At 33.6% G+C, this 23,762-nt stretch overlaps 3 protein-coding genes and 1 non-coding gene across 4 annotated transcripts; 2 read left to right on the forward strand and 2 right to left on the reverse strand.

The window, feature by feature from the left end:
* Nucleotides 1–1,389: 1,389 nt before the first annotated feature.
* Nucleotides 1,390–3,867, reverse strand: LOC108213659 (uncharacterized). Its single transcript, XM_017385462.2, has 4 exons — nt 3,124–3,867; nt 2,052–2,147; nt 1,893–1,960; nt 1,390–1,702 (listed from the first exon to the last, which is right to left on the reverse strand). The coding sequence occupies exons 1-4, from the start codon at nt 3,754–3,756 to the stop codon at nt 1,588–1,590; spliced, it is 912 nt and encodes a 303-aa protein (XP_017240951.1). The 5' UTR covers nt 3,757–3,867; the 3' UTR covers nt 1,390–1,587.
* Nucleotides 3,868–6,600: 2,733 nt separating this feature from the next.
* Nucleotides 6,601–6,682, reverse strand: TRNAS-GCU (transfer RNA serine (anticodon GCU)). The gene has a single exon. It is a non-coding gene; the product is annotated as a tRNA-Ser (tRNA).
* Nucleotides 6,683–6,747: 65 nt separating this feature from the next.
* On the forward strand, nt 6,748–15,154 carry LOC108205121 (G-protein coupled receptor 1). Its single transcript, XM_017374920.2, has 9 exons — nt 6,748–7,020; nt 7,697–7,728; nt 7,816–7,985; nt 8,651–8,754; nt 9,853–9,954; nt 10,085–10,141; nt 12,735–12,878; nt 13,222–13,292; nt 14,503–15,154. Exons 1-9 carry the CDS (start codon nt 6,838–6,840, stop codon nt 14,603–14,605), a joined length of 966 nt encoding a protein of 321 aa, XP_017230409.2. The 5' UTR covers nt 6,748–6,837; the 3' UTR covers nt 14,606–15,154.
* Nucleotides 15,155–17,559: 2,405 nt separating this feature from the next.
* Nucleotides 17,560–23,653, forward strand: LOC108204342 (polyadenylate-binding protein-interacting protein 7). Its single transcript, XM_017373725.2, has 6 exons — nt 17,560–17,757; nt 18,986–19,832; nt 20,370–20,814; nt 20,907–20,977; nt 22,512–22,636; nt 23,068–23,653. Exons 2-6 carry the CDS (start codon nt 19,038–19,040, stop codon nt 23,369–23,371), a joined length of 1,740 nt encoding a protein of 579 aa, XP_017229214.1. The 5' UTR covers nt 17,560–17,757; nt 18,986–19,037; the 3' UTR covers nt 23,372–23,653.
* Nucleotides 23,654–23,762: the final 109 nt, after the last annotated feature.

Raw genomic sequence — 23,762 nt, forward strand, 5'->3', positions numbered from 1 at the left:
TTTCTGTATAGGGTTAATTATCTAGTTGGTCACTGAAGTGGGTTTAATGTATCAAATTAATCACTGAAATGAAAACGGTATCAAGATGGTCACTAAAGTCACCATAAATATCAAACAAGTACCCCGAAATATAAGTTCAAGCAGTAAAACTATTATTTATAGAGTTTTACACATTATTTATGAATGTTACCACAATCAAGTGAAAGGTTATGACTTCTAGTATTTATGATAATATATTTAGATTTTATCAAGTTTATTTATTATTTATTTTTAATTAAAACAAATAAATTAACTATATAATAAAAAATAAATAATAAAAAAACTTGGAAAAATCTAAATATATTATCATAAATACTATAAGTCATAACCTCTTAGTTGGTTATGGTAACATTTAAAAATGATGTGTAAAATTCTATAAATAATATTTTTATTGCTTGAACTCATATTTGAAGGTACTTGTTTAATATTTATGGTGACTTTAGTGACCATCTTGATACTGTTTTCCCTTCAGTGACCAACTTGATACATTAAGCCCACTTCAGTGACCAACTAGATAATTAACCCTTTCTGTATATTAGTGTTAGATACAAATATCAAAATTGTATAAAAGATTAAAGAGAGTAGATAAAATATAGGTCATTAACATTGAATTAATAAGTTGAGATATATGGATAAAAAGATGAGATTAATATTTAGGTTATAAAATTTTATTTAATTCAGAATATTTAAAATATAAATATTTAGAATATCTCTGTTATTTATGTCGAAACTTGAATTTCACTGCTGGATTAATTATTATCTTTGAATTACTTGCATCAATTTGTATCATTTGCATATTGTTTCTCAATTTTATAGTTGTTAGTTTTGTAATCAAAACCAAGCCGAACCGAGATTTTTAGAACCGAATCCGAACCGGCAGTTGTGATCTTGGATTTTAAAAAACCGAAGATGTGGTTACAATTTTATCCAAAAATCGAGCTGAACCAGCCTATACTCTTTCCTAAATATATGTATGATCCTGCATCTGCTAATAAAAGCTTTTTAATGTTTAAAACAATATACATAATAAATTTCAAAACTAAGTAGGATTCTATCTCAAAATTGGTAGTAAGCTTTTCTAGTTGGACTTTAATTGGGTTTGTATAATTAATTGAAAAGAAAATATTGAAATAAGAAGAGGGCTAATATTTTAAAAAAATATGTGAGAGCTTAACATCTCATTTTCAGGAAGAAGCTTGTGGAGAAAACAGTGAAAGCTTTTTGTCTAATTGTTTTGTTTCTTCTAAAAACAAACTCGGAAGCACAATATGAAAAGAAAATCTTTTCATTCTATTATACTCTCTTCTCTGTATATTATAACTCAAAAACTTGGGGATAAGAACGGGGAAGGAAAGAAAAATGAATTTTGTCTATCGTCGATTACTGAACCGGACTAGAATATCTGACATTATAATTTTGGGACGATACAAGAAGCTGTACATATATTATATTTGAACCATCAAAACTCGAAAGTTTGGCAAAATGGTACTCTACAAGTAAAATAATTGAGAAAACTAATCCATATCTTGCAACAAATTAATTAAGTATCTATAATCCACATAAATAATTCTTGAGAATGGTATTGAATTGTTTCGGATGCTCCAGCTGCGGTACATGTGCTGCATTCTTTATCACTTCCAATTTTACATTCCCACCCAGCATCCTGCATCCATTTTATAACATTATCATCAAAATAATTAATTTCTGGTAAACCTTTCTTCTTTTCAGCTGGCTACAAAAAGACCAAGTGATACGAAAGATATTCCATTATCATTTAACACCAAATCTTACATGTATCCTTAATTATGAGTATTATATAATGCTTTTAACGTGAAGAAAAGTAAGTTGCGTACTCTTTAAGCTCCTGTGCTTTCTCTAACAAAAATATTCTATCATTGTCTCCCCAGATGATCAGCACCTCCTGCATAACAACACATATTGTATCCATTTTAATTTTGGCCGTCCAATTATAGAAAGTGGCACTAAAAAGGTGGGTGAGAGCTGGGAGATACCTGTTTAAGAGGAGACAAGTTGACGATGTCGTTCTGTCCAATTGTCAATCCCTTTAATAATTCTAACTTCTCCTCTCTATTTTCATTGTACAATGTCTGCAAAATTATGGTACATTATATAGAGGCCGTTTGGGCAAATTTAAAAAAAATGCTTCCTTGCTTAAAGTAAAGAAGTGGATGAGAAGTGAGAAGTAAATAAGTTAATAAAGTGTTTGGAAAAAAAACAGAAGCTGTGAGAAAGAAGCTAGCATTCTCAACTTCTTAAAAATGCTTGTACTTTGTTACACAAACGGGTCAAAAAAGCAGAAGTAAGAAGTAGCTTCTGCTCCTCGGAAAGAAACAGGCCCATAATCTCCCCTCATCCTCATATTATTATTATTATTTATCCGCTTTCAATTTTTTCCAGATCACTTATTCTTTTTTATTTTGACTTAAGTTTTATGATTTTTAAAATCTGGACAATATAATTTTACTAAAACTATTTTTTCAACTTTTTATGATCATATAATAATATATATAATTTTTGATCAAAATTAAATGATTTAGCTAGTTAAAAATGGACAAGTATTTTAAAACTGGAAATATCAATTATAATCTAATTAACCAGCTTGTTGATTAAAGAAATCTGGACCATGGTCTAGTTTGATGCGACTAAATAGTGTAAAAGCTAATAACATGACCCTCATTTCTTGTCTAATTTCCTCAATTCAAAAGGTTTGATCACCTACTTTTGGAAGCTACTCATTAATAAAAAAAATATGTATTATGAACACAATACTTGTAAGCTCCCCCTGAAATTGACCCCTACCGATATTCTTTATGAATTTCGATTTTTTTTACTTCGGTTAACACCACGTTTGTAGAACTGAATCATTAATGGTAAAATTCTTAATTACTCCATGGAGTCCCGTGACTTACGAGTATTATTGCAATAAAAAGCCAAATTTAAAATCTTGAAAACAAATACTATTTTAGTTTCCAAACAACAATGAAAATGTTAATGATTTCGAAAAAAATTTTAGTGATAAAAAGAAATGCTAGAAATTCCGAAATGATTCAAACGCAAACTTACCCGAATAACATCATTCAAGAAGAAATCCGGCACGCGCGTCCGCCGGAAAACCGCCAAGGCCGTCAAACTCCGCAACTGCGCCGCCGTCTTCGGCAGCATAACCTCCTCAATCCTCTCCATATTCGCTCTCTTAACCAGCTCCTTATTATCTCTCAACCTCATATTCACCCCCGAGCTGGCGATCACCACCTTCTCAACTCTCTCCGGCCACCTCACTGCCATATTATACGCCACAAACCCCCCATAACTGGTCCCCACCACCGCATAACTCTCCACACCCATCTTCTCCATCATCTTCCCCATGCACTCCGCCTGAAAAACCTCCGACCTCTCCGGCCCCGACGTGAACGACTCCCCAAAGAACACTAAGTCCGGCACGTAAACATCGAAGAGCTTGGCGAGAAAGACGGCCTGCATGCGCCATTGCCACATGGCGGCGGGGCCGAAGCCGTGGATGAGGAGGACGGCGGGCTTGGGGAGGATGGCGTCGGAGGTGGTGTGTTTGGGGGCCCACAAGTGGATGCGGGTTTGATCGTCGATGGTGATGTGTTTGGAGGTGAGGCCGGCGGAGATGAGACAGCGGCGGAGGTAGGTGGCGTATAATGAGGTGAAGCTGAGGCAAGAGCAGCCCATGATTTTAGGTTAGTGTGGGGTGGGAAATGAATGGTGAGTTTGTGTTTTTGTGTTGCGTTTTGGTTGGTTGGTTGTTGAGGGAGTCATGGCGTCATAGTTGGGCAAGTCAAATTCATATAGTGCAAGTTTATACGGAGATTATCCCTCTATCCCATTTTAAGTTTGACTTTTCGACAAAGGTGTAAAAAAATAGTATCTACGCTCAATAAAAAGATTTAATTCTTATATCAAATAAAAGTTTAGATTCTTAAACTTTTATTTGATATAAATTTTATAAACAATAATTATGTTTGTATGTGATTTTTTTAACACCTTAAAATACGTGTAAAAAAATCAAAAGCAGTTAAAATGGGACGGAGGGAGTATTTTACATGTTTATGTGTATCATTTTAGAATTTGGAGTAAAACGTTCCTCATATTGAATTTTTTAAAAAAAAAATAAATTACCACACCATTGTTTGACACGTATTTAAAACTTTTATAAAATATAATTTTATAAATTATTTTTAAAAATCTTTATTTTTATAAAAATCTAAATATTTCTCTCTACGTCCCACTGGATTCTTTACGGTTTTCTACGTCCCACTCGTTTTTTTACATTACAAAACTTTTCTAAAATAGTTAATGGGTCACCGCTTTCCCACTTTTCTTCTCTTTTCACACTACTTTTATTCCACTACCTCTCTTTTATATATTAAAAATCAATAGGTCCCACACCTTCACTCACCTTTCTTTCTCTTTTCCACTATTTTATACATATTTTTCAACTTTCGTGCCCAAAATCATTGTAAATAATTGGATGGAAGTATATTTTAACGGATTATTGTAAATAATTGGATGGGAGTATATTTTTACGGAATATTCTCTATTACACCACCGTACAATTGACTTATGCGAATAATATCATCACATTTTTTACTACTATTTGTGATTATTATTTACTTATGATTTTACATATAATCCCCGAGTTATGAAAATGTAATATAATTTATTTCAAAATATTAAATAAACTATAATTAAATTTTTATTAAAAATATATAAAACAGACTCTTAAATCATACAAACTGATTCAAAGCATAATACAGGGTTATCATAAAAAAATTGTGATGGTACCATTGACAAAAGACAATTATACGGTATACCGTAGTTAATATTTTTATGTTTATTCAGAAAAGTTAATCTATAATATTTTTTATGAATTTTGGAATTCATGTCGATTCCCGACCGAGAAGGAGTGTTTAAGACTCTCTCCGTCCTTTTTTAGTTGTCACATTTGATTTTGTACCCGTCAAATTAATCAAAGTTTTATTAATATTTATTAATATTTTATCATTTGAAAAAATAAAAAAAATATGTCATCGGAAATAATTTGGCTATCCCGTGTATACCGTGGGCACGATAACTTTTAATCTACTTTAAAATATACTTTTCAGTTTTTGAAGAATAATGAAAGAATTATTTATAATCTTTGATAAAAAATTAGTCAAATTGACCGATAACAATACAAATGCGATAACTAAAAAAAGCAGGGAGTAATGTTAATGCATGTAGCTGATTATAAAATTTGGAATGTACCAAAAAACATGTCACCAATCCAGTTTTTAGCAGTTAGCACCGGCTATCTCAGACTAAACCCCGCAACAAGCAGTAGGGCTGAGCAAAAGGAAACCGAAATCGAACCGAAACCGGAAAAAACCGATCCGAAACCGAAACCGAAAAATTAAAAACCGATCCGATGTAAATGGTTCGGTTCCGGTTATACCTCCCAACCGAACCGATAAAAACCGAACCGAACCGATTATTAAAATAATAATAAAATAATAAATAATATATGTAATATATAATAATTATATAATATATAATATATATCATGTCTAAAAATCAATAAATCTATTCTGATGCTTAAAAGAAACATAAGAGTGTGTTAATATTTCATGCTCGGTGAATATATCATTTGCTCACTTCCAGTTTGCCACTACCAATTCTGTATCTTCTATTTTCTATCTGGTACCTCATTAACCCATTTTCTCAATCATCCTGAATCATGCGTCAAAAAAGCCACCTCCATATGGAGATGTCTACCATGAAGTTCTGATCTTATGATATATGATATTCAGCATGAGAATTCCAGAGCTAGTTTCATATTATTGACAGAAAGTTATATTAATTATTATGTCCAGATAACGCGCACCAATTTGTCTCGATCGTGTATTATTTTTCATTCTTATATATGTCGGTTTTATAACCGAAACCGAACCGAATATAACCGAACCGGTGTTTTTTAAACCGAAACCGAACCCGAACCTGAACCTGAACCGGCGGTTGCGGTTTTCAATTTTTAAAACCGAAGATATATGGTTCCGGTTCCGGTTTTATCCCAAAACCGAGCCGAACCGGCCCATGCTCTCCCCTAACAAGCAGTATGTATACATGTCGCAACTCGCTGAATGATGAAACAGAAAGAGGAAACAATTGCAGGCTTTAATATGAGAGATTCAAGTTGTCAAGTTGTCATAGAGCTTGCAAAAACCGGACGAAAAATTCACATGTTTAAAATTTATCATGACTAAGATTTGTGATCATTGTGCAAATCCTTAAAAGATGTGATATCATATCAACAAAAAAATATTTAATTTAATATTTTAGTTTACAAGTTCACAGATACACTTGATCTGACTGAAAAAAAAGAGAGTAACATTTGATAGATGATTTAACAATTATTTTACGCACTGGATTTAAGGGTCTCAATCCGCAAAGTTTATATTGGTATGAATTTAACGCTCAAGTTATTTTAAGAAGAGAGAAGACGAACACGACGCCTGATACAGTGGGAAAAAAAATATTCGACGCCTGAGAGATTCGAACTCTCGCGGGGAAACCCCATGTACTTAGCAGGCACACGCCTTAACCACTCGGCCAAAGCGTCATGTTGCTTTTTGACGGATTTAAATAAAGTCATACTCGTAGTCCTTTCCTAAATAAAATTACCCCAATTTGTTGTAATGAAAACCCTAGACACAATAATTGGACAAGATTTCCAAAAAGCCTAATTGAATTCACCGTCGGACATCGCCGGCGGCGATGGCGTCATATCAGGCGATGATGGGGAACTTAACGGCCGAAGATCGCCGGATTCTGACGTCACTGAACACCGGAGCATCAAGTCTGTCATTATTAGGATCAAGTTTTATTGTGCTTTGTTACCTTCTTTTGAAAGACCTTCGCAAGTTCTCTTTCAAACTCGTCTTCTTTCTCGCTCTCTCTGTATGCATCTGAACTTATCCTATCTCCTTTCGTGTCGAATTGTATTCAGTTTTTTAATTGCATTTTGTTTCATATTGTGAAATGTATGTCGAATCGTGCTTTTAGTTATTATTTGTTTTCCAATGGCGGAATTTCTGATAGTTGGAATGCGTGTGAGAGGAAAATGTAGGTGCGGAAGTAAGTTGATGGTCTCCGAGCATTGAGATCGCGTAAATTAATTACTTAGGATCTACTTGTTTAGGATCTGGATGATGCCAGTATATACAGTTAGGTTTATGAAGTAAATAAATGTGTCATACTTATTGTTACTGTTGTTATCATGAATTGTTAGAGCACTTCTGATAAAAGATAATTGATGGAGAAGAATGATATTCATAATTTTGGAATTGGTGCTCAGAATTGTTAGTTAATTTTTGGTGACAGTGTAGGACTACTGAAAAAAGGTTTTATCCGACACGTGTTGTTTTGTTATATTAAAAGTGGCACTGACTTTACCTGTATGTTAAACTCTGAATTTGGTTGTTGGTACCCCTCGTTTATCCTGAAAAATTTGTTCTTATACAAGCTCCGTATTCTTGTATTATAAAATAATTGCCGACGTATTTTTCTCCAGTATTGCTTTTAATGAGTAGGATACTAAATTACTAATCAACTCTACTTTTTTTGAACCCCGCAGGACATGCTATGCAGCTTCTTCAGTATAATTGGGTATACATATTAGATTGAATTGAAACCTGCTTCTGTTTCATATCCTTGGACTATATTTACCAGATAATATATTTAATGCTTATGCAGGGATCCATCTAAAGGGTTTTTTTGTTACGCCCAGGGATATAGCACCCATTTCTTTTGTGTCGCTTCTTTTCTGTGGACTACTACAATTGCATTTACTCTTCATCGTACTGTTGTTAGACACAAAGCAGATGTAGAGGACTTGGAGCCTATGTTTCATCTGTATGTTTGGGGTATGTTTTGATTAGTTGTAATTGTTTAATATATGCGAGATCAATTATGTGTATGTGAGTATGTCACCAATGAGCTTGCACCCCTAATGTCCCTGATCCGCTATCATTACAGCTTTGAAATGTTTATCACTTTATCTTTCATAGGAACTGATGTTTGCACAGTATTTCTACCACTTAAGAATGGGGTAGGTCCCATCATTCCGTAAGAACTTCGAACCACATGTAGGGTTAGCTGTTTTATTTGATTAAACTATTTTTTTGACTTCCCAACAACTGAAAATTTTAATGTGGTTTAGTTGATTAAGATTTTAAAAACAAATGTTTTCCAGTTAAAATCTATTTTCCTTTCCGTTAGAATGTTATATCAACTGAGACAAATGTTTTCTTTATCTACCGGGAGTACTTGGTTTCAGCACATTTCAACATACAGTTCCAGTGCATTTTAAAGATTAAGCAAGTTGTTGGGGATTTTTTTTCTTACAATTTCTAGAACTCTTCTTACATTTTCTAGAACTGGTTCTTGCACAATCTACTTTTAATTTTGTACCACCTTATTCTTGTTAGCTGCTACATTACCATCTTTTTCTTGTTAGCTGCTACATTACCATCTTTTTCTTGTTAGCTGCTATAGTAAAGCTGAGTTGGATTTTTAAATAAATATGCAGGAACTTCATTATTGATGACTGTGATGCGCTCCATTAGTAATGACCACGAGCATATAGCTCGTGTAGGTGCATGGTGCTGGACAGAGTCAGGACGTGCAGCAAAGGCAAGTATCTGAAGTCTTGGATTCAGGCAATTGGCATTTATATCTTGCATTATTCTTTGCTTGATTTCATGAAACTTAGAAGAATCACATATGCATGTTCTTCAATTAGATCATTTCCCTATTTATCTGCTTTAGCTTGTTGAGATGACTGGGAATGGGAAAGAAGGGTAATTGCAATATTACTATCGATGAGACGGGTTCCACCATCTAATTATGAACTCTTTTTTTTTCCTTATAATCTTGTATGTTACATTAAGTGAATAGCGCAGGACATAGGTTTCAGTAAGCAGCTCGTCAATTCTTTTGTAAATTAACCTTTTTTATCGTATCTTTTGATAACTGATAGTTAAACCTTGGCAAAAATTGTTGCTCTTGTTACAGTCATCAAAAGTGTAGGCTATGAACTTGTAAGTTATGCTGATTTAATGTTGCTAATTTCTGCAGTTATGATCCTGAATTACTTATAATTCTGGGTGTATCATCTTTTTTCGTTGACTTATATTTGTAGTCTGTGCAATGTGGTTCTCTGGATTCTATTTATAGTCTGTGCAATATGGTTCTTTCAGTCATACAGGGGCCTTTGTTTTGGGTATATGAATAGATATGATATCTGTAAGAGTTTCTTGGTATATATACTGTATACATATGTATATCATGTAATTATGCAAATATATACTTTCAAATACATATTTTTGTTCTTTAATATTATGTCAATACATGACGTATCAAAATAAACGTTGATGGTATCATTGTAAATTTTAAATTATCTTTTACTAAAGAAGAATCTTATTGCTATTTGATCATGATACAAGAGATAGAGATTACTTCTGTCATATATCAAAATTGTGCCTTAGCTTCTGTCGCCAACCCTTATCCTTTCATATTTAGCTATGGGGCTATAATTATTCATCTTAAGATTGCATGGTTGGTACCAAGATGGTTGAACCTTGGTGCTCAAGATCATCTCCTTTCAGGCCTGATAGTGAGAGTTGTTAAAAAACCAACATTGCATGTTGATGAGATATGATTATTATATTCTTTGCATGTTTTGCATTTGACCTATTAATTTATTGATGTTATATTTGCTCCTGTCTGTAGGTTGTTCACTTTGTAACATTTTATGCTCCACTATGGGGTGCAATTATCTTCAATGGAATTACCTACTTCCAAGTGATACGAATGCTTAACAATGCAGCCCGTGTATGTGCACGCATCTCATTAGTATTCTCTTGTATTTTAGGTTTAGAGTATCTCAGCTTTTAAATATCTAATATCTTTTGTGGTTCTGCTGAGTTCATATGCCCACAATTATCTGATATTGAATTTTCAGATGGCAGTGGGTATGGCAGATCGAGCAGTCCACACAAATGCACGAACAGACATGAAGGTACTCTTCTTATATTTGTTCTTTTAAAGATAGCCTGCTTGGGTTAGAACTTGGAATAGTAGTTTGTTTGTTAAAATGGTCTATTGTGAATATATGGTTCTTTTGCGACGCTAAATACATGTTTGATCCTCCTTTTTGCTCATCATATCTGTTTCTTTTTTTATATTACCTTCCATGTAGCCATATGCTTTCTTTTCGAGAATTAAACCCTTTATTTTCAGTATGAAATATCTTTTCTTTCTCTTTTATAGGTTCAGACTTCAGATGAACAAATGCACTTCTAAATTTTTTGGCTTTTGAATTATTTCTTTGTTTACAATGTTGAATGTACATTAACGACATCTTGGCTGAAACTCTATGTTCAATTTATTTTATTAATTCAGGTATATAATGTTTGATATACATACAATTAACCTTATGGAAATTTAAGAATTTGCTGTAACAATTTTTATATATGCTATAAAAATATGTCACTGTTCAATACCTCTATATATGTTTATTCCTAGTCCTATGGAGCAGGACCAAGCAAAAGCTAATGGGGGAACAAGATTGATACTAACGGGGGTGTATTCGATTGGGATTTTAATGGATTGTTTTTAGTCTATGGATTTTAATGGATTGTTTTAATTTTGTGCGGATTCTTGATAAAATGTCGCAGAGTTGATAGGATTTAGGTACAATGCTTCAAAATCCCATTGATTTTGGTGGGATTTCAAAAAACTTAAAATACACTGAAGAATGCCACAAAATCCATCATTTTATGAAATGAAAAAAAATCCATCAGCATTTGAATACCATCAGATTTTAATGGATTTTAAACAATCCCAATTGAATACAATCGGATTTTAAAGCATAATTTAAAATCCCAATTAAATACCACCAGATTTTGTAGCATAATTTGAAATCACAATTGAATACCTCAAGATTTTAATGGATTTCAAACAATCCCAATCGAATACCCTCGGATTTCATGAATGCAAAAAAAATGCTTTAAAATCCCAATCCAATACACCCCTCTAAGATTACAGTAACAATCAAAATAGAAAACAAAGGACGGAGTGAAAACCCTAAATGCAAACTTATAAAGATATAGTTGTCAAATTTTGTTTTGTTTTGTGATGGATAATAGACTTGGTTGATTGTACTTGTCACCTCAAACTTTGAAGTATTATTGTCCTCGAAGTATGTTTGCTATAGGGAAGACCTAAAGATAATTAGCACAGTGTAGTACATTCTATATAATTTATTAAATAATGAAGGCTACTTATTAGACACCTAATATACTAGATGCTTGGTTGGTCTGGCATTAACTTTACTTGACCACACTAGGTATCATTGCAACCTCACACAACTAATATCTAGTGTGTGACCCCGAGTCTCAGTCTGTCATTATGCCTAGTTCATGTATAGTATCTTACTATTAAATATTCTTGATTAAACATGAGATTATATTATTTGCTTTTCTGTGAACTGTGTTATCCAGACTCTAAGTCCTTCTGGATGATACAAGTGTCTGGGTGTTTTGGACAGTTCAAATAATTAAAGCAGTCTAATGATAAGCTACATTGAGGCCTATGTGATGCTTTTTTGGATCCATAGTGTATGTCATATGGAAACATAAAGCCAAGTTTGTTTAAATGGAATGTAATACAGGGGCTATCACGCGATTTACCTCAAATTAAAGGATTATTATCCTATAGATCTACATTTTGATCATCTTTGTAATTCATTTCTATGGGATTATAATACCCATTACTACCTCATAGAAATTAATCAAAAAGATGGTTGATATTTAGTTAAATGGGATTATTGTCCTTTAAATTTGTTTTTAAAAAACAAGGTTTAGTCTGGGCTTTATAATCCCTTGAAACAAACATGGTAGTGAAATAGTGAATAAGATGCCTATTCATCATTCATGGTGCAATTTCTGGTAAGACAGGATTGTATCTGCCCTGTTGTTGCAAGTTGCAATATGGTGTTTAAATCAATTAACAGATTTGGGGATGTAGTTGCAATATGAATTATTTACAACTTCAGTAGGCCCTTTTGTAACTTTTAGCTTAAAAACTTTACTCATGTACTTTCTCATCCCCATACATAAACATTACTTATGATTTCTCTAACTTGTACATAAAAAGGAGTTAAGACAATGCAATTTGTTAGCATCAATTACCAATTCAGAAGTTACCAAAAAAAGCATTTTAAGTCTTTGAGGTATTACTGGAACAAAGCAATGAGTACTATGTTAAGTTGACATTTGTTTTGGGACATTTAGAAAGGATAAGTGGACAATAGTACTGGGAGAGAGCGAGTTCAGTTTCCACATTACTTCTTGGGTAAATCATGCATTTTAATCTGCTTGTTGCCAATATATGCAGCCGCAAGCTAGCAAAAGATTGAAGTAAGTTGTCATAGTATGATTTGCTTAGTCTTTTTTATATGTAGTTTATATACTTACTACTATCTTTCAGCGTGTATTGGTCATAACTCGTAACATTTTTGCCTCGGCACATTGAAGAACTAATTCTCAACAGACATTGAGGCCTAGTGCCTGTTTTTAATCTACCTCTGTTTGCATTTTCTTGCCTTCTAGGCACTAAACCGGTGGGGTTACTACCCACTCATTCTTATTGGTTCGTGGGCTTTTGGCACAATCAATCGCATTCATGACTTTATTGAGCCAGGCCATAAAATCTTTTGGCTTTCAGTTCTTGATGTTGGTATGGCTGCACTTATGGTAATGTCTCTCTCTCTCTCTCTCATGTTTATATTTAATCAGCACCTAACACAAGTGGCTTGGTACTTGTACTTAGCTGCTCCCTAATTGCTCTTGTGCTTTTCTGTCAGTGCCTTAAGCTTTGCTCTACTGAAAAATACAACCAATATGCTATCTTATATCTTATATCTACATTGGAAAGAAATTGAGTTTCATAAAGTAGATATAATACATGCTTGTGCCAATATGACTAAATAAGTTATGCTTCATGTAACTGTATGGTTGTTTCGACTTCTTTGTTTAAAATGTTATTGTAATGCTTGCAGTTGAGGATAATTTGTGTATTGATCTTACTAACTGTTAGGGTCTGTTCAACTCTATTGCTTATGGGCTCAACTCTTCCGTAAGAAGGGCGATTCACGAAAGGCTGGATTTGTAAGTCAAAAGTTTTGAGCTACTTTACTTTTAAGAACTTCTACACTTTCTAACATGTTTACCATTGATATGTTGCACGTTAAGGCCCCATGTCCATTGAGCTAATTTTGTGCTTACTAGTGATTTTATCGTGATTATATAACTCGACTTCTAAAGGTCCTTTATCCATATTTTTGCATTGGTGTATCCATGGGGACACAGTTATTTAAATGATCCTTCACCAAATGTGACGTGTCTTTATTTTGATTTTGGAAAAAACAATGATAGAGTTACTGTTGCTGTATAAAGTAAATACTAATTGCAAACTTAACGCAAAAATTCCAATGAGTTATGTAACACGTCAATTCAAAATATAGTATGATCCAAGCATTTACAAGTGGAAATGGGTTATCTGAATTGGAATAGGGGGATTATTGTGTATTTAGGTAGTTTCTATCTCTAACATATCTTTATGATGATTCATGTGAATACTAAACGGGTCCAGGTCCCTAGCATATGTATGCTGGGTACCTGTTAAATAACATACAGGTTCCTGGCCGTTGGATGAATATCCAGCGGTGAGGATTAAAACATATTTTTAATACGTCCAGCGCTTTTAAAGCGCTGCATGTATTAAAAATAGGTTTCCCCCGTCCAGCGCTTTAAAAGCGCTGGACGTATTAAAAATATGTTTTAATCCTGGCCGCTGGATATTCATCTAACGGCGAGGAACCTGTATGTTATTTATTTAACAGGTCCCCAGCCTACATATGCTAGGGACCTGGACCCATATTAAACGCCCAGGTTTATTTCTGAAAATTAGTTTAGCATAGATAATTCTTAATATAGTGTATCACTATATTTCTTGTTCTGTCTGTTGGTGCCTTTCCTACACTCGTACATGCAGTCTCCACAAAATTTATCTTTTAAACCTCGTTAAAGATATACATATATAGGTGTGGATGCCAACAGGTATTTAGAACTACAGTATGATGTCTATGCATTATCTTCTGGAACCAACTGAGTAGGATAAATTGATTTGCACCTTAGTTTCCCATGAAACGCCTTTTTTAAAATAATGGTTCTGCATGTTCATTTATTGATAATATATGATCCATTTAGTGGCTTCTACTTGAACCTTAATGTCTTAGAAGAGATGATAATGTGCTATATTCGTATTTCTAATAAGATAAAGCCTGAAATGTCTGGGTGTTTGCACATTTATTTTTAGGTTACCGGAAAGTGTCAAGAGATGGTTGCCTAAGATGGCAAAGAGCAGAGGCCAACAGGAAGAAAGTGAACTGTTATCGTTAAAAATTCAGGATCAGCAATAGTGATATGAACATTTTTTCTTTGGTCTAACCCTGTGCAAGAGTGTGATTTTGTATGTAATTGCTCACCACGATTTTTTGATTTGAGAAACAAAATTGAGATTGATAGAAAAGACCATGGCACCCATATCAACTGAGAAGAAGAAACTATTGTCTTGATCTTGTATTCTTCAAGATGATACGGAATGATGCTATATGTCCCTGTTGTCCCTTTTTTGTATTTGGCGATGTGTTCCGTAGCAGTTCACCGATTTGGGAAGATCTTTGGTGGTAATAACCAGTTAATTAGGAGAGTAGAATTTCTGACATTTGTAAATTATTGTATTTGGCAAGTAAACACAGCTATTGCCTGTCATAGAATCAGTATGTATAATGTGTACACTGTACAGATGATCGTTCAGCTTTTTTTCCCTCCCTTCTCAGTTCTCACTGCCGCATTTCTGTAAAGGCTGAGGCCCGTTTTGCATTCTGTTTGTTGATAGCCTGGTACAATTTGTATTGTATGCTACCCGAAATCGTATGGGCGTTGTATAAATATTTTATTTTTCTTTATTAATATATCTCAGAAACTATTTACATTAATTAATTAATCATAGATATACGAACAGGGTAATGAATATTTGTAGCATTTAGCATTCATGTGAGTTTGGATATATAATCAATTAAATTAGAGTAAATAATACTCCAACATATAAAAAGAGACAACATAAAAAAAGATTCAGACAATTATTGCCGTAATACTAATATAATAATACTCTTTCCATCCTAATTTAGATGGGTTATTTGAATTTGGATACACAATTTTAATGTTTAATGTGTGTGAATTAATCATCTATTTTTATAATTTATATCTTAACTTTTTTGTAAATTAAAATTCTTTTATAAGAAATAAATAAATAAACATAGATAATATTATTATGAGTTCAATGAAAAATGAAATCATCTTCTATTTTATAATTTATTTATGATAAAAAATTATTAAATGAGTCTTTTTAATATGTGTTCACTACTTTCTATTTGACAGATTTTTATTTATAGAGATTTTTATGCCTAAACATGAAAGATCGGAGTCGATATATATCCGTCGTCTAACAACAAAAATCTGTCCGAATATACACTAAAATATATTTATTAAAAAATTAATAGTAGAGAATCTAAATTGGTTGATAAGTTGAGAATGTTCTAATCTATGAAATTACTAGTTGAGAAGCCACGCGTTGCGGCGGCCTATAAAATTTTTATTAATGAATTAATATTAATATTTATAGAATAAAATAATTTTGTTGTTGTCTTTTAAAAGTATATTAATATATTAATATTTCAAAATTAATATTTGTAGGATTCAATAAATTTATATTATAAAAATCTTGATGTAATACCAATACTAATATATAAAATTGCAAATTTGGACTATAATTCATGATAAAAAAAAATGAAAATAAATTTATACACGTAATTAACAATTTAAAGTTTGACGAATCTTAATTTTATTTGTTTTTTTTTAAAGTAATCATATTCTTCCATTGTCACCTTCCTCCAATTTTTTTGGATCGATTGTGCACAAATACATCTAACTTAAATATGTGAGATAGCGGTCTATAACTACCACCATTGCTTGTAACAACCTTTATTTTTAAATAGTGTATAAACAACCTTTACTTAAAAGTTTTTTGAATAGTGCAAATAGATAATGCATGAATAAATATTTTTTCCTCTATACAAAGTAAATCATATAAAAATTAACAACAACAAACATATCTGATAAACAAAACAAATATTATAAAAGAATAACCAACAAAGATACATCACTAATAATTAATTTATTAATATCAACCATCAATATCATGTCAAGACTATATTCTTTTCTCGTGTTTGGATCTATCGACTCCAATATAGCGGTTTATAACTAGCTTTGCTTGCAACAACCTTTATTTTTTTAGTACTGCATAAACAGCATTCACTTATCGTTGTAGAAGAATGACACCTCCGAGTTAGAAATCGAGCGTAGGGTTATGGTATTGAGAGAGAGGAGATTGTGTTTAAATGATCCAAAAATCATACAATCTATAAGGGTATTTATAGGTGCAGAGAGACTTGTGTGCTACTCTTTCCCATAATTAAATAATCTGAAACAAAATCAAATTAAAACTTTCAACCTACTATATTCCATAAATAATTTGTATATTCCATAATTAAATAATCTGAAACAGAATCAGATTAAAACTTTCAAGCTACTACATTCCATAAATAATTTGAAACAAAATCAGATTAAAACTTTGAAGCTACTATATTCCATAAATAATTTTTCTTTCCCATAATTAAATAATCTGAAACAAAATCAGATTAAAACTTTCAAGCTACTATATTCCATAAATAATTTGAAACAAAATCAGATTCTGAAACTTGCTTCTAATATACACGAAATTAAAAAAGGTAGTTCTAATTTTTATATTATTCATCCAAAAATTCTAGAAAATTAGAAAAATCGAACGGAGCGATGTGAGAGGCGCCACCTACACGCCCCTCGCTTCTCCTTTATATAAGTATATTGATGATTATCGTAAATAGAGGGCTCCCGTTATATTAATAGTTACAATAAATAAATCATAATACTTGAAATTTGAGTATGTTAATATATATTTTTATGGAAAGAGTCCAATATTAAAGTTATAGTTCAAGTTACTTTTACAGTTTTTATATTTTCTATAAAATCCCTGCAGACATAAAACCAAATTAAAGAGACACTTTCGTGTTTGTTTGAGTTGCTTTTTTTTCAGGATATATGTAAGAAAGAACGTGGTCAAATTGAGTGGCCAAAGGATAATCAAAGTCAATTCTCATTTCTCTTCAAATTTTGTGGTACCCAATATTAACCCCTAAAAGCTACAGTAATACTAATAATAAAATAAATAACAAATAATAATAATAATAAAAGAATAAACCAAAACTCGAAACCATTTTGTAAGATAACAAAATACTCTGTCAGAACGAGACTCTCACAGAAGATAGATACAGATACAGTAGGCAATAGAACTTCCCCTTTTCACCTTCACTGTGTGTGTATATGTGTGTTTCTTAAGCTTATCTTCTTTATAATCCCCTTCAACTTATGAACCCATTTTCCATGCTCTCAACAATTTTAGAGCTCCTCAAAGGTATAAAGATTCAATCTTTTTCAAGAATTTGACCTTGGGCTTACTGGGGTTCTCTTCCTTTTAGTTGTGCTTGAAGATTTTTGTTTTGGGTCAGATCTGTTAAGATCTAATTAAATATATTTTCGTCAAGTAATGCAAAATATGGGCTTCTTTTGTTTGTTCTTTTCTTAATTATTTTTTTTATGGCTGAAATACCTGGTTGCTTTAATTTCACATTCAGTGGATAATTACACTGAGTTTTTAACTTCTTATACAAGTGAACTTTTATATATTACTTGTCAATTACACTGAGTTTTTATGTAAGTGAACTCTAATGTATGTTTTGATTTAGTCCGGTGTGTTTCTGTGTCTTAACTTTGTTAGTGATTGCGGTGGTGCTAATTTGATTTTTTTTTTCTTTTTGTGTATTCTGTATGTTGAATTTTTGTTGTTTTAGCTGGATTTGAGATATTCCTGTCACAAGTCTTTACTTGTTTAGCTAAATGATCAACTTTTTCCTGCTCAATGGTTGTTGCTCGGTAGATTTTAACCTTATGTAGTTAATGTGGTGGTATGTATTGTTATATGTTTTAGTAGCATCGACTCGTAGAAGTCAGATGCTGCTGTGAGTGAACATGTTTTATAATGATTTCTTGCCCACCAACTTTCTCAAGAACTTTTCATGTGGTCATTTTTCCATTCATTTTCCACTTGGTCTATCATTCTTCATTTCAAGTTCGTATATATATAACTTTGTTAACAAATAGGAGTAAGACTGCGAGTTGCAAGTGGTTGCATGTAGTCTTTTCATCTTGATCATGTTTCACTTGTCCTTAGTTTGTGATAGAAATCTGGAATACAATGGTCTTCGCATTTTAATGTCCTTTAGGACTTTGTACTCTCAAACAAGCATGCTATGTTATGCCGAAATATTAATTTCAGCTTGAGTACCGTCACCTTTAGATATTTGACACTTTTGAGTGATGGACACTTGACACTTGCACATAGATATATGGAGACTACACTTCATTTTGGGCCAAAGGCATGCAAATTTGTCAAAGTATTTTGAGTGCCCGACATTGGGATAAATGTCCATATTAAATAGTTTGGTCGAGTCTGGGTAACATAGCAAGCATGAGGTTGTATTGGTGAATTATGTTGAGGAGTAGACTTGTATATTTTATGTATTATCCAAAGCAATTTACCTGCAATAACCACTTTCCTTTTTTCTATTCGCTTTATTCTGCAGGCTTTTAACCAACCAGTGAAGTTCATTTTACTTTACAAAGAAAATTTTAAGAATGAGCCTGTACACTAATATGGCTCTAACCAGTGACAAAAGACCGAGCACTATAGCAAAGGCAACAAGTTTGAACCCAAATGCTGTGGAATTTGTCCCTTTTTCCCTAAGATCATCCCCTGGAAACAGTAGTGCCGTAGATGTGTCATCAATATCTCCCCCTACTGGCAATGTACCTCTAAAAAAAACAGGACTAGATAGATCAGAATCATCAGTTTCAAATAAGTCTGATGAAGAGGCTCGACAGTACTGGAGCTCCCAGCTCCCTGACGATATCACTCCTGACTTCAATGTTGTCGGAGAGGAGTATAGTATAGAAATTAATGACCTTCCATTCTCAGACTTATCCCTAATCAACGGAAATGAAAGGGCAAGGTTGCCTGGTGCTTCAACAGCCAGTAGCTTGATTTTAAAGGAACAACAGAACTTTTCTCCTCGTAGAGTTACAGGTGGAAGCTATCCTAATAAGGTGGGATTTTCTGCTGCGTCATATAGAGACGGTCAATCACCAGTCAGTTATCATACTGCAAGTACCAAACCTTGGGACAGACAAATTATAAACAATGATCATCTACTTGACAGTGTTAGCGAGGGGCCCTTATACAACCGGAATTCAGGTCATGGGTTTTTAGATGAAATGTTGAATGAGCAACATATGCCAGAGAATACAGCTGTAAACCCTCTCGAGTTTTTATCTTCACTATTTCCTGGCTTTGCAGCAGAAAGCCTTGCAGAAGTGTACTTTGCGAATGGGGGTGACTTGAACCTTACTGTTGAAATGCTCACTCAGCTAGAAGTATACTCAAATTTTCTCTCTTATATCCTACTAGATGCATATATGTGGTTTACTACTATTAGTACATTCAAGGCATATGGTTTTATTTTGGTTACTAGATTATATTTTTGTATATATTCCACAATTCCAGGTTTATATCCTATATTATGGTCTCAGCTAGCAATTTACATTCTCTAATCTGAGTCTCTAGAGTTATGCTAAAAATCAGTATGTTATGTAGTACTATGGTGTATATCATATCAATATAAATCTTCCTTGATGGGTGCTTATGTTCCAATTTATATGTTCTTCCGAATTCTTATCACATCTCCAATTCTGAATTTTATAAGTTTTTATTTGGCAATGCCTTAGGTTGAACATTCCTAACATCATGTATTTTGAGTTTTTAACAATATGAACAGTGAAATGTGTATGTACATATGTGAATGCAAACAAATAATAATATTTATGACCCCTTTTTTGTTGGTCTTTGCATGTATTGAAGCTTTATGCATTGTTTTCTGTTTAGTAAATTTAACATCTTATTATTAATTGCAGCTTCAAGTTGAAGGTGAAATTAATCAGAACCTCAACGTAAAGGCCATATCAGCTCAGAATCTTAGTGCACGTGATTTTCCTGCATTTGCAGAGGGTCACAGTGGTGTACCCAAATATTCTGTAGAAGAGTCCCAACAAAGTGTCAATCCATATCGAGCATCAGATAAGGAAAATCTTCTCTTCTTTAAATCTAGCTCATCCATTCCATCTAGAGGGCCAATAGACTTTGCTTCGACTGTGAGAAAAATGGCCTCCCAGGATACTGGTATGTGGAATTATGACAGAAATGGTTCTGCTGATGTGAATATTGGTTCAAGTAGAAGTTCACATGTTCTAGCTAGTGCTTATAATGGCGCGCAAGAGAGGGCCATTCATGGAGACAGGTTGCAAGGTCGAAGTTTGGCTCGTGCAGCTCCTGTTTGGCTCGAAACTGGAGACTCAGTGGGTAATATTCTTGTTGCGAGAACCTTGCTTTTATTAACTTATGCGTGTGGCAGAATACGTTCCTGTACATGCTTAACTTTGTTGAGAATGCAGCAAATATGTATTCGGAAACACGGGAGGAAGCTCGTGACTATGCTCGTCTGCGTAAGTTGTACTTTGAACAGGTGCGTCTAGCAGTTTTGGTTTTATATGTACTTTGAAGGGGTCCTAGTGGCCGTTCATTTCAGGGAACATTTACAGACCTAGAGCAGAAAGCAAATGCTTTCTTTCTAGTGCATTTAGTTGAAGATCTCCAGTCTTCAATTGGCCATTTTGTAGTTTGGTGCCAAGCAGGTTTCTGATTTGTCAGATGTCTATCTCCTTTTAAACCTCAGTATTCTCTAAAGGGGTAGTTAATCATTAACATAGTTTATCATTCACTTAACGATGACTTCACGAGTTCACGTGTACTTTGGTCTGATCAGAAGTTAGATAGCATATAGGCAGGATATCTTATAAGTTGGCGTGCCAAAAGTCTTTTAGTGGTCCATCTATATGTATAAGATCATTTTTTTAAAACTTTCAAAGTCAATTGGATATCAATATTTACACCTAATTACCAGGTATGTTTCAAAATTTGCAATGAATTACTGTCAATCTTGTACATAGGATGTCTCGAAAGAAAATAAAATAAATCTTTATATTGAAATAGGATCATATTATCACCCACTATGTTTGGACTCCGTGTTGCTCTTGCTGTGAGTATTTATCGGGGAAACCTATGATCTCAGATCATATTACTGATAGAATATGGATAATTTAGAGAGACATAGAGAAGAGAAAGACTAAGATTAGATTCTGGAAATAGGCATGTCTTTCATTAGAACAACTCCTAATAATATATAGTAGTCTTGAACTATCGGAAGAACCTGCTCACAACACTACAACACTTCACTCCCTAAATAAATGGAACATACTGAACTGAAGACCAGTTTCTGACTTACTAAGAGGAACATAAAATCAGTCCAAACAAAGAATAAGACATGGACCAAATAAGCAGGCAAGTGCACCAAGTCAGAAGCTGGCAACATGTCGTAGTTCCTCTCCTTTGTTTTCTCTTTTCAAATATTGGTACTAATTTAAATTTTGTTGTTGCAATCTGGAGATTAAAATCTGTCACCAGGCATACTTCTTTTTGCAAGTGGTTCACTGGTTATGTTCAGGTTAACTCTGTCATGGAAGTGGAAGCAACTCATAGTCTTTGGTACCCATCTTAAGAGTCGGATGAGTACTGCAAGAGTTTCAAGGTTTAAAATAAAAATAAAAAGCCACTCAACCTGAACTGATTAATTTTATTTTAATGTCAACTCTAAGCATAATTCAGACTTTTTTAAATGAAGAATTGTTTTTGGTGGTAATATCAGCCAATTATTATTGTAGAAACTACAAATGTTTTTCATGATTACTCGTAGAGTCATGGCTTAGGTAAGGTTCTATATGGCTTGTAATGTTGACTTCTCTATATGTTGCTCCTATGTGGCCGTGCCTTACTTGTGTGGCTGGGGGGTTATGTTTCTTTGGCTTTCGTATATTTTGCATTTGCTGCAAGGAAGTGGCGGGCCTCAAGTCTACTATGTCAATATCTGTAATCTATGCTTTGTGAAATTCTCTTTTCCTTTTAGGTAGAGTTCACTTACTTCTGAGCTTGTTAATAATTAGGCTCGTGAAGCATTCCTTGTCGGTAACAAGGCATTGGCTAAAGAACTGAGTGTGAAAGGAGAGCTGCACAACATGCAGATGAAGGCAGCTCATGCCAAAGCACAGGATTCTATCTATCAACAAAGGTTTGTTTCTTTTACTGCTTGTTTAATTATTAAGCTGTGGATGTACCTAAAAGCTAATGTATTTGGTCCTTTCTTACCTTTGAATTTTGTCACTCTTTGAGATTGGTCTGTAGTAAAATTGATTGTTTGAGAATTTAGTTAATAAACTGGGATTCGAATTGGGGCTACCACAGATATTACTCAAAGGCAACAATATTCCAATCATTTGCTCAGCGTTCTTACTGAACCAAATATTGAATAGATTATTGAGACATTCTTAACACATTTCTGCTAATGCAAGACTAATAGAATATCATCCCATTGCTAGTGCCCTGCTGATGGCACTGGTATGCTCTTATATACAGCATATGCTAACAAGTGATTGTCACAATTTTCTCATGTCTTATCCATCATCGCTTGCTATAATTTCTTCTCATTTTCATTGGTGGCAGGAATCCTCTTGGTGCGGATATACAAGGGAATGGCAGAGGACAAGAGAGAGTAATAGATCTGCATGGGCTCCAAGTGAGTGAAGCAATTCATATATTGAAGCGTGATCTGACAGTATTAAGAAGTGCAGCTAGGTCGGTAGATCAGCGCTGGCAGGTTTACATTTGCGTCGGAACAGGCCATCATACCAGAGGTGCTCGCACTCCATCCAGACTTCCAACTGCCATCCAACGCTACTTGCTTGAGGAAGAAGGCCTCGACTTCTCTGAGCCCCAGCCAGGGGTGCTCCGCGTTGTGTTATACTGATCAAGGAAGTTATAGGAGTTCACACCATGGAAAAACAATTGTCAAAAAGAAAAATATCTTGTACATGGAAAGATAGTAAAAGTACCAAAACAGGAAAAAGTTTTGAAAAGCGCAGGAAAATGTGTTATTTAGGTGATACTACAGTCGACCCTCATTTTGTAGCTGTTATGACGATCAGGCTAGCAGTTCAATTTTTCATATTGACGACTCTGTTGATAACAATTTTTTGGTTCTCCAGTGTAACTTGTAGAACTCATTTATAGCAACATGTGATATTGGCAATCGGGTGCAGACGTCTAAAAAATTGAAGCTCCTGTGGCATGCATGGTGCCATCAGAATGGCGCAACAATTGATTGAATCTTATTGGTGGTAGCAAAACATGCATTACAC

The sequence above is a fragment of the Daucus carota genome, chromosome 1 (assembly GCF_001625215.2).
Source record: "Daucus carota subsp. sativus chromosome 1, DH1 v3.0, whole genome shotgun sequence".
Lineage (NCBI taxonomy): Eukaryota > Viridiplantae > Streptophyta > Magnoliopsida > Apiales > Apiaceae > Daucus > Daucus carota.